General features: G+C 42.0%; 1 protein-coding gene across 1 annotated transcript in view; it reads left to right on the top strand.

Moving 5' to 3' along the window:
• Positions 1 to 1,015: 1,015 nt before the first annotated feature.
• Positions 1,016 to 12,316, top strand: part of LOC147700368 (uncharacterized) — a 149,745-nt gene continuing 138,444 nt past the window's right edge. The window contains 3 exon segments of the mRNA XM_086936311.1: positions 1,016 to 1,799; positions 3,571 to 3,575; positions 3,611 to 3,856. Of these exon segments, the coding sequence (XP_086792437.1) occupies positions 1,016 to 1,799; positions 3,571 to 3,575; positions 3,611 to 3,856 (1,035 nt within the window).

Below are 12,316 nucleotides of genomic sequence, written 5' to 3'. Positions count from 1 at the left end.
AATATGAAGAAAATATGACAATACAGGAAAGGCATCTGATGCTCATGAAGAAACATAAATTATGCCTAACAGTCATCTGAAAAAGAACAACTCCTTAGGAGACACTGAATCTCTTACATGAACAGACGTATCCTGCAAGAACATCCAGCGGCTTCAAGAAGCCGAGTACATCCATGCTGCCAAACCCAAAACACTCCAATAAACATGCTATATACCACCCTTTATCTCAGATAATCATCAGGTACTTGCAATCATATTCCCCTCTCTAGCATGCTAATAAAAATGTTGTGGTGCTAGTTTATCACAATGGCTGTTTTAGCTGGACCATACAGTCAGTAAAAAGAGGCCATAGGTATACAAAACATGAATCGTGAAGCAGACATCAGAAGGTTCAAAGAAAGACGTATACAGCTACTTGCCATGGAGAACATTATTCTAATACAACAAGACTTAGTTATGAGTTTTGTTATTTGTATGGTTGTTCCATTAATTATTTACAAGAAACCGACTGTTTAGCTAAACTGTGAGTTTTATTCTTTGTACTTGAAAGTTCTTAATGCAGGTTGACCATACATATGTTATCAGTCTTGCAAGAATTTCAGTTACTATTCAACATTTTTATTAAGAACAAAAACATACACATATGAAGTGAATATTAAAATATAGTTACTGATTGAGTAAGGTAACATATTATCAGGATGTATGCCAAAATATAACGAAGACATAACATCTAAACCACAAACAAAAACAAGTCATACACACGTTTGACAAGCTTTGGCTTCTCTGTACTAAAGCAGCATCACCAAGCATGAGCAGGGAAAACCTATGAGGACAAAGTGACTGTGGCAAGAGTGTTCATCAACCATCACAGCTAGGAGTTAATTAACAAATAAAAAAACTGAAGAAATAACATAAAGGTTCTGCGTTTGTGGGAAGAGTTTTAATCATTCATCATCCCTACACTGCCACCTGTAACATCTCAACAGAAAACTTATTTAGGTGTAATGAATGTAAGATGACTTTTAATGAGTCATCGGCTCTATGGGGCAAATATCATACACAGAGAGCAGAAAACACAGACACAAGCAGTGAAAATGGAAAGAGCTTGACACTGTTAGCTAACCCAAACATCCATCAGCAAACACCCACAGGAGAAAAACCATACACTTGCAATGAATGTGGAAAGAGCTTTAGTCTCATAGGAAAATTAAAGATCCATCAGCGAACACACACCAGGGAAAACACATATCCTTGCAGTGAATGTAGCAAACATTTTACTGATTCATCACAACTTAAGATCCATCAACAAACACACACAGGGGAAAAGCCATACAAATGCAGTGAATGTGGAAGGAGCTTTACTCAAGCATCCCATCTAACAATCCATCTGCGAAGGCATACAGGAGAAAAACCATACACTTGCAGTGAATGTGGAAAGAGCTTTACTCTTTCAGCGAGCCTAAAGATCCATCAGCGAACACACACAGGAGAAAAACCGTACACCTGCAGTGAATGTGGAAAGAGCTTCACTCAAGCATCACACCTAAAAATCCATCTGCGAAGTCATACAGGAGAAAAACCATACCCTTGCAGTGAATGTGGAAAGAGTTTTACTGAAGTATCACACCTCATAATCCATCTGCAACGGCATACAGGAGAAAAGCCATACACATGCAGTGAATGTGGAGAGGGCTTTATTGAAGCATCAGACCTAACCATCCATCTGCGATGGCATACAGGAGAAAGACCATACACTTGCAGTGAATGTGGAAAGAGTTTTAGAAGCATTGCACCCTCTTGTAACTTAGTTTACAATGGCGAAGACAACCCAAACCTAAATACTCTCGAAATGTTACCCAAGATTGACCATAAATCCTTCCTTGAACTGCTTACTCGGGTTAAATCAGGTTCACCCAATGACATATGTCCACCACACATTATCAAGGAAATTGGCATCGCATTTCCACAAGCTATTCTCCCGATTCTTAATGAATCCCTTTCACAGGGCAAGATTCCTACAGATTTTAAAAATGCCCTCCTTATCCCATTGACAAAGAAACCTGGAAAAGATCCTGCCGACATGTCTAACTATAGACCCATTTCCCTCCTGCCTTTCCTCTCCAAGATCCTGGAGGCTCATGTTTCCAACTGTATCTCTAATTTTATGGAGACATCAAACTATCTGGAACCTAATCAAGCAGGTTTCCGCCCGGGCCACTCAACTGAGGCAGTGATTTTGGCGGTGCAGGACACACTCAGGGCCAATGCAGACGCAGACGTACAGCAGGCTCTGATACTGCTCGACTTGTCGGCCGCGTTCGACACGGTTGACTATAACATCTTACTCAACCGTGTCGAACAGGCCGGCCTTAGGGGTTCTGCTCTGAGGTGGATCGCATCCTTTATTGATGGCCGAACCCAAGCAGTACAACTGGGAACATTCACGGCTACCAGACATCACTCCATTTGTGGGGTCCCGCAGGGCTCGTCACTTTCCCCTCTGCTATTTAATTTGTATCTCCGTCCCCTTTTATTCTCTCTCAAAAAATTCAAAGTCACAGCGTACAATTACGCTGATGACTTACAATTGGTATTCACTCTCAATACACCTGATGCAGTGACTGAATTTCAGAAGACCATGAGGCATATCCAAGGTTGGATGAATGATAACCACCTTAAGCTGAACCCTGGCAAGACGGAACTACTCTTGCCCGGGAAAAGCGAACCCAGCTGGGGCCCCCATTTTTGGCCCACCGATATGGGAACTCCTCCTGTTAGCTCCGCCTCAGTAAAAAGCTTGGGGGTCACTTTAAGATCAGATCTGTCGCTGCACTCTCAAGTAGGTGCAGTGGTGTCAGCAAGTTTTTTTCAGCTCCGCAAAATAAAAAAAATTGCGCAGTTCCTTACACACTCTGCCCTCATTCAAGTCACTATAGCCCTGGTGCTGTCCCGTCTAGACTTTTCAAACAGCATTTACTTAGGCTTACCATTGGGACTCTTGAAAAGACTCCAATTGGTCCAGAACCAAGCAGCCAGACTCATAACTAAAACACCCAAGAGGCACTCAATCAAATTAGGCATGAAGGAGCTACACTGGTTACCTGTGGCCCAGAGAATAGCTTTTAAAACCTGCTGTATAACCTTCAGAGCCTTAAATAATTGTGGACCAACTTTTATTAAAAACCTAGTGACAAAATATGTCCCCACACGACACCTCCGTTCTGCCCAGAAAACACTAGTGGTGGTGTCTCGATTCAAAAGGAAACGACAAGGGGGCAGCTGCTTTCACCACCTCGCTGCCACCCTTTGGAATTCGTTACCTCTGCCACTCAGACATAGTAAAGATCTGCTCACGTTTAGACATGCCTTGAAGACCTGGCTGTTTGAGCAAGCCTATTTATAGTAGTCTTCACAGCAACATGTATTATTTCCTCCTTCCGACAGCGCCATGAAGCCCACGGGCGTACGAGCGCTTTAAAAATGGCATATAACATAACATAACATAACAAGATCCTCACATCTAAAGAGCCACCACCTAACACATAAAGTTGGAAAACCATACACATGCAGTGAATGTGGAAAGAGCTTTACCCGTTCATCAACTGTAAAGATCCACCAGCGAATGCACACAGGGGAAAAACCTTATACTTGCAGTGAATGTGGAAAGAGCTTTAGTAGATCTACGCATCTAAAGGGTCACCTGTTAACACACACAGGGGAAAAACCATACTCATGCCATGAATGTGGAAAGAACTTTACACACACATCACATCTAACAGTCCACCTGCGAGGGCATACAGGTGAAAAACCATACAACTGCAGTGACTGTGGAAAGAGCTTTACTCGTTTATCAACTGTAAAAATTCACCAGCGCACGCACTTGGGAAAAATCCCACACAAGGAGTGAATGTGGAAAAGTCTGCGCTTGAGCATTAACACTAACCAACTATCTGCATAGGCATGTAGGAGTAAAACTATACCTTTGCAGTGAATTTGGAAATAGGTTTACTAAATCCACTCACCCAAAAAGCCACCATCTAACACTCGCAGGAGAAACCATACTCATGCAGTGAATATGGAAAGAACTTTGGTAAATCCATGCATCTAAAGAATCAGCAGCTAACATAAAAATGGAAAAAACATCCACATGCATTAGATGTGAGAGGGCTTTACTCAAGCATCTGTCCCAGCCATCCATCTCTGAAGGCATACAGAAGAAAAAACACAAATGTAGTGACGGTGCAATGGGCTTTGCTAGCTCAACATACCTAAGATGCCACCCCCAATCACACACAGGAAAAACAACATAAAATATGTAGGATGGTTCAGTCATTCATGAATCGTAAGATACCTCCGGCACACCGACAGATTTAGTAAATGAGGGAAGAGCTTTTATGATTTATTATGCCTACTGGTCAATTAGTGAACACACAAAATGGAAATAGCATTCTGTTTTAATGGATGTGGAAAGAGCTTCGATGCATTCTTACAACTATTTATGCATCAGCAAAAGTGCACATAGGAAAACTCAAACATAACCATCAAATAGGGTGGGTTTAAGTCTGTCATGAAATTGTGTCACTGACTCCAACACATCCAAGAAGATAATTTTTGCTCCACCAAATGTGGGAGGGTTTAACTTGCCAATGTCTGGTATTATTCAATTACTATGCTTTCTAGGTTTGAAAAAACATAATATTATGTTGAAACTAATTTCCCACTGGAAGTTGTCTTGTGCAGGCTGTAAGGAGAGATAGCTATTTGATCGTGTTGCTCAGTATATTGGTTACTTCGACATTGTTGACCATGGGGCACATTTCTCTGTTCTATTCATACACATGTGGATGATGGATGCCTTATTGAGCTATGTTAACATCAAGGTCCAGCTATATATTGAAGTAAAACCTTTGTTATTCTTGTAGAATAATATGAGGTAACCATGTTTTATGGTTCTATATTTCCTTCATGGAGTTCTGATGATATCGTAAACCACAAGGCCAAAGGGTATGTGGTTTGTAAATAACACCATATCCCTCAGATGGGAATGTTGGGTCATGTTATGAATTTTTCCCAGTTTGTATTTATTATCTTAAATCATTTTTTATGGAAGTAGGATTGAAAAATGTATTGTTTTTCAAATTTGAATGTTTAATTAAAATTGTGAGTGATGACTGCATAAAGGTGAGATTGGTAATGCTATTCTCAACAAGCTGTAACTAAGAATTAGCATTTATTAAAATGTGAATGGTCAGGTTTTCATTTTCACAATTGAACTATTGAATCACCAAAACGCAATAGTAGAGTTCTGTAGACTGGTTTGAGGCTATCCACTTACTGGTGAACCCCATGTTTCATAGGGACTCATGAAATGTCTCCAGAACCCCAAGAAGTCAGTATAAGAGCATATTATAGGATTACCTGGTGTGTGATTTTCTTCTATGGTATGATTTCAGTGCTCTGATCTGGAAATTATGTAGGCTTTTAAATAGAAGACTACAAGCTGTTAAGGATAGGATACATCAAGCTGTTTTTATGTATGTTTTTTAGCTATTATGATGTGTAGGGTGAATAGATGGTATCATCTCGCAAAAGATTTTCAAGTCTTAGACTTTCTTTTAACAATAATTTTTATGAGATCTGTCACTTTCTATTGAAAATTAACTATAAATATTATAAATAATATAAATATTATATTAAATGAAATCCAGACCTGTCAAGCAGTGTTCACATGACATTGATTAATGTGGCCATCCTCATGGTGTATTTTTATTTGATAGAAAAAAATAATTCAGAATGCATTTTTTAACAGTGTTTGATGTCATATTTGTAAGCAACAATCCAGTTTAGAAAATGTTTCTCTACATTGTTCAAGTATTACACTTTAGCATAGTTGTTGTCTTATTTCTGCTTTATTGGGTAATAACACTCAAATAATTTCTTGTTAATACATTTTACCTTATTAAACAGCAATGTTCACTTTTATAGCACTCAGTCTGTAGTGCACACTCTGGAACATGAATCCTCTCTGGGACATAAACACATTTCATGTATTTCTGATAAACTAATGGAGAAGGAGTGTGTGCTTTCCAGGTTCAACAGATTAGATTATAACATACATGAGATGGGGGAAGTAAATGAAACTTACTTTTAGAAAAGCAGAACATGATATGGGAAGCTGTAGATACTTTACCACTTCCTAAGCATTATCCTTTGTTTTAAAAATGCTAAACTGACTATGGAAGCATGCATGATTCACACCATGAACTTCCAAGCTGACTTGATAAGTCTGCTCTCAGGTGAAATTGATTTGTGGGTTCCAAATAAGGATCCAGAATGGAGATCTTCCTAACTGTCTGCCACACTGTGGCGCTTTACTCTTTCTGGAAGGTGGCTCTATGAAAAGTCCAATATAATGTACAAATAATTAATTTTTGTTTGATTGTATTTATTTGATTAAGAAAACTGTGTTATATGGCAAATATTTCATGTTGATGAGGCCTTTGTTCTGTAATGTAGCTTTTGAAACTAATACTGAACTTGAAATATAGAGTCCCAATCATGTAAATAAATAAGACAGTATGTATATTGATGTACAGGCGGTAATATGTTGTGTATGTTGGAAGAGGGCGTGGCTTTCAAATAGAGAAAGTTTAAGTTCGTTATCCATCAGCAAAGTTAATAAGTAGCAAATTATTCTCGGCAGCTTTGCATTGTATGATTTGTCACGCTGTATTCTCATGTGTAATAGTTGTTTGTAAAGTTATTTAACCATAACCAAAGCACAAGTGGTTATATTTGTGCAATGAGGGCAGGGAACTGAGGCCCAATGTGGCCACACTGCACTAACCTCATGCAGCTGGAGTCTGAAATAGGCCTTCCCTGCAGCTAACCTGCTCAAAAACACCAAACAATGGCATACCTAAATAGTGTTTTGGTGTCTGCTGTTAGAGCACAGCAAATCTGCCTAGATCATTGCTGTCCCAGTCTAACCGGTGCGTGCTGATGCTGAGGCCAAGGAACGTACGTGGCGTGACTGCGGAGCTTAGCAGAGTACGGGATGCCTGAAGCCAGTCCTACTGCGATCACTCATGCCGGCTGTAAGGTCTAATGGAGTGAAGAGGACCATGCTGTAACTCCATTTTGCTGCAATACACCTTCATGTGGGTTCCAGCAGAGGAGGCACCATTATTGAGTGACCCTCTGGCAGAAGCCTGCACCAATGATGTCCTGTTTGGGCCTTGAAGAGCTCGTGTGTGGACTGCACTGGCCTCCTGGGCAGTGGCAAGGGCCAACCACCATCATTTGGCATACATCGATGTGCCCAGTTGAAGGTGGAAGACAAAATGCATGAGAACACAGCTAGAAAAAGCCAACGAGGGAGGACTATGTTATCACTGGGGCGTCCTGTCCCCAAGTAAGGTGTGGCGTGACAATTCCAGCATGCTCATTGGAATCCCCAATTCATGTTGCATATCACAAAACCAGACTCTAACAGCAGCGGATATTCATCTGTCCTCCCATACAAGTGCTAATGAGTATAATTACCTACTTTAACTGACCAAGTAACCGGGCATTGCTGGGCCTGTATCCGCAGCGCTGAGGCTTGAGTTGGAGGACCAGCTGGGGGCTGCAGGGATTATAACATGCATAGGCAAAAGCAAGATCGAACTGCTTAACCCAACATTTCCACACTCTTATGTGTTGTGTTTAGTACCAGTATCAACTAAGAGACTCAAAGCCTGGTTCTGAGAGGGTCCGTTTATTTTGACCAATTTGTAAACCCATGTTTATGCACAGGTTGGAATTACGAGTTAAATGCTATTGAATATATAGAATAATTATCTAATGTGTTAAATACCTCAAGCTTCGTTAAATTTAGATAGGTAAAACATGCTGAAATTTAACAGAGGAAATATGTATGTTATTTAATGTACCATATTATACTGTTCCTACAAATTCAGTAGGACTGTGTATTTGCACAGCATAAACTTCAAAATACGGGAATTCAGTTCACACGTATCTATCAGCGAATATGGGCCTGGTTTCTAACTAACGTGTCCAGGGTGACTGATGGTATTAGCAACCTCAAACGCCCACCCCATTATTGCCCATGGAATCGTGGAAGCCGACCTACTGTTTCTTTGGTTTTACTTTTGCATACCTAAGGTAACACAAGAAAGATGTGAATTAGGTTTTGAAACATTTATTAAAACAATTGCATTCCTTCATAGAAAGAGTGTGCTGCAATTCTTAGGTAGAAGAAACAAAGTATTATAACCAGCATTACACAAATGGTAAAAAAGGTAAACAACTCAACCATTATTTTATTTTTTTAAACCTATTTTATTGGGGTTTCCAGTAACACATTTGATATACATAGCGATCATTTTTGCATCTTACCTACATTTACGGATATGTTTTCATGGTACAGGTGCTAATACACATCTCCTTATCTACCCTAAAGTCCAGCTCCTCCCTCTCTCCTCTCTAGCAACTCTCCAGCAGTCATCCTATATCTGTAAAAACCATGAGGTTGTAAGTTTAATATAGTCTTCGTGGCCTACTCCCCTGCTCCCCTGCCCAACAGTTCTCATCTCTGCCATCTTCTAGTGTTGGAGTATATCAGAGGCCCTCCTCTAAAGCCCTGTGTCCTCCCCCAATGCTCATGGTTCCGGGATACCTCGTGGGAACACTCCGGTCAGTTATCTCCCCTGATGTTAATTCAGGCTCCTTCAGGCTATTGGCCAGGGCCTCCCAGGCTTGAGCTCGCTCCAATGCCCCAACCCCTTTATTGACACTTCGAAGGAGTACCCTTCCCTTGCAGGCTGCCCGTTTCTCTAGCTCAGCCTTCCAAGTGAGACATTTTGGTACCCCCGGGGATTTCCAAAGTTGCATAATCTCACGCATCGGAAGGGCCAGGGCAAATCCTGAAGTCGACTAGTGACCAGATTCTTAGCATTGTGTGGGGACAGCCCCAATAGGAAGTCAGCAGGATTGTTTGGGATCGGGCGTTTTATTACCCCCCCTCCTCAATGGTGGTTGTTACTGCTTCCCAAAAGGTCTGTAACCCAAGGCATGTCCAGAGCATGTGAATTAGTTCCGCACCCACGTCTCCGCATCTCAGGCATTTCGCATCATCTCTATAAAAAAACTTGTTTATCATCACGGGGGGGAGGTAGGCTCTGTGCAGAACGAAAAAATTAATTAATCGGAAGCGGGCATTTCTCGAGGATTTTGGGATACCCTCCAAAACTTTTTCCCAGGATAACCACTCAACCATTATGAAATTACTCGGATTGTATTCCTACCTAACACTACCTATACTATCGAGAATATAGCGGGAGCCCTCTCTGCCAGATCTTCTGGGATAACCTAACTCCCCATACCCAAGTGTGATGTATCAGGAAGCCGGCCTGTGCAGAACAGGCTAACATCCGTAGCAGGATAGGGGTCAGAGTCAGCAGGACTACATCTTAGTCACAGCACATTCTGTCCAGGACAATCCCAGCCATGGTGCTCTGCTGCCCAATGTGGCACATAGCAAGTTTATGTAATAAAAGCACGGTCCCAATAGCACTGTGTCAAAGGTGCAATGCTGATACTATGATTAGTCTAGAGCTGAAGGGCTGTCTCTAGCTAGACATAGATATTGCGTTCCATGTATTCTAGTCTTGTACAAAGTGTATGAATAACATGATAATAAAGCTTGCTAAGAAATGTACAGTGTGTAAGCGCCAAGCATGTTAAAAGTCACAAGTAGAAAAAAACTGCCAAGCTAAAATATGGAACTAAAATAAGACTGAGCCTCTCTCTGGCCAGAGGGCGACTCACTAAAAGCATAAAACCATGCCTAAAATGTATTTAAATGCAAATAAAATATACTCAGCATCCAAACCTATTTAGTTTGCCCTTGTACCATCATTGGCATTTAGTTGGCAGCAGAATCTGTACTCAACTGCCCTGCTGGCAGTCCATACCATCAGAGAAAGGGATACTTCAGATTGTTTAGCAAGGTTACTCTATCTCCTTCTTAGAAACCCAGCCACCAATGCCACCATCTGTGGACCGGCTGACGGAATTCCATTTCTACCTGCTCTTTCAGGAAGTTCAGGCCATAACACCCATCAAGAGGGTACCGGCATCAAAAGTAGGTTGTGGTTTCTATTCCTTCTACTTTCTGGTGCCTGAAAAGGATGGAACCCTCTGCTCTATGTTAGACTTATGCCCTCTCAATTTCTTCTTGAAGAAGGAGAATTTCAGGATGTTCACATTAGCTCAGGTTCTGTCTGCCCTAGGCACTGGAGACTTTGTGGTAGTCCTGTACTTGCAGGACACCAACTTCCATATTCCTGTCCTGTCTACATATGTGCTACCTCTGGTTTAAGGTGAGCCACAAGCATTATCAGTTCGTTGTGCACCATTTTGGCCTTACAAGCACCCCATGGGTGCTCACAAAGGTGATGTCAGTGATTGCCACACACCTGCAGAAGTTGATGGTTCCAGTCTTCCCCTATCACTGCAATTAACGATTAAAGGTGGGCTTGCCCCAGGCAGTCATCTCTCTCCTCCAGACTACAGCAAAGCTCCTTCAATCACTGAAGTACACTATAAACGTACTAAAGTTGTACCCAACTCTTTTTCAGATGTTCCCTTTCATTGGAGCTGTTGGGGATACAATACAGTTTTGGGCCTTTTCTTTTGCACAGCAAGTTCGGGATAGTTGGGCTGTAATTCTGACAATTCAGTCTCTATCCTGGATTTCAGTGAGCCTGAGGCTACTAGGCCTCATGCCCCCCTACTGGTAACACATGCCCACAGGCAAATGGACAGATGCCTCACTCTTGAGCTGTTACGACCATCTAGGGGAGGTCAAGGTCAGAACATGATAAAGGTGGGGAAGGGAATAATGCTCTCCGCCTCCTTAGGACAAGGATCATTTTTACATGGACTTACACGAGGCAAGTGGGCTTGATACCCGATACAGGGTCTGATTCGCCAGTTGAATCACTAACGGAGGAGAGTGCACCAGGTGCAGTAGTGGGACAGTGCGTGGCTGAGGTCACAGAGTTGCAGTTGTTTTTGGTTACAACCAAGACTAATGTCCTCTCAGACATTTTGCTACTTTGGCCAAGCCACTTTCTTCCCTTTAATAAAGCCCTCACTGATACCTTGAGAGGGACATGGTGATAGCCCTGTTGCTGCCCAATGGGTAACCAGGCAGGTGGCCAGGAGTCAGAGACAGGCTGGTGATCCTGAATATAAGACTAAACACCCTACCCCAAACAGCCTGGTGGTTCAGACTTCAACCTGCAGTATGAGCCCCAACTCATTCCCTACAACTCCTCTGCATCGGAAGCCCAAGAGGATTGAGGTGTTTGGAAAATAAATGTCCTCCTGGGCTAGCTTGGCTGCGAGATCAGTCAATGTGTTCTGTTAGGTGGGTTGCTACATGCTTCCCTTATAGGACATGGGCAGCAAGATGTTGCTGGCAGTACGGGAAGATCTTAGCAGTGCCGAGGCTTAAACAATTCATGATGGACAGGATGCAGCCAAGTGCGTGATTCATTATGGCATAGATATGACCAAGGGGCTTGCAAAGGTGTTTGTTGTCAGGGCTGTGCTCCATTGCTGTGCATGGATGGATTGCACAGCACTTTCTGGAGATAAACAAGTCTCTTTTATGGATGTCACTTTTGGTGAAAAAGCTGCTTCTGCCCTGGAGTGTTTTAAAGACAGTAGAGCCACTGCACACTTCCTAGAGCTGTTGACCCAGTTAGCTGTTCCCACATCAGTTGGGACAATTCAGAGGCTACTCCAATAACGTATTGTGAGAAAACTGACCTGCTTGTAGGGGTCTACCCGCTATTTGCCCCCCATTTGGACTACTAGCTGCTGATTTTGGACTTACAGTGCACTGAAGCCTGCTAACCAGGCGCCAGTGCCAGTGCTCTCTCTCTAAAACACGATGTAGCAAATTGAGCACTTATAGCGCACTGGCTAAAAAGATGCCAGAATGCTGAGTTAGGACTTTCTGGACAAAAACATTTCAAAGCTGGCTCAAAGCACTCTGCAGTCACTTCTTAAATTCAAGCAATGTTTTATTATATACAGTTTGTATGCATGGACTTACCATATTTTAAGGTCAAAGTAATTTTTGCCGCAAGGGGGGTTACCAACAAGGGCTATACCTACAATGCTGCACACTTTTACACCAAGACACATTCTGAGCACTTATTGGACAGGACGTCTGCCTGCTCACACAGTATCTCATCACGTTGTAAGGATGTTAATGCTTTGTTTCTCTTATGCAATGGTT

The sequence above is a fragment of the Lissotriton vulgaris genome, chromosome 8 (genome assembly GCF_964263255.1).
Source record: "Lissotriton vulgaris chromosome 8, aLisVul1.2, whole genome shotgun sequence".
In the NCBI taxonomy this organism is placed as follows: Eukaryota; Metazoa; Chordata; class Amphibia; order Caudata; family Salamandridae; genus Lissotriton; species Lissotriton vulgaris.
This window is presented reverse-complemented; position numbering and strand designations above follow the sequence as displayed.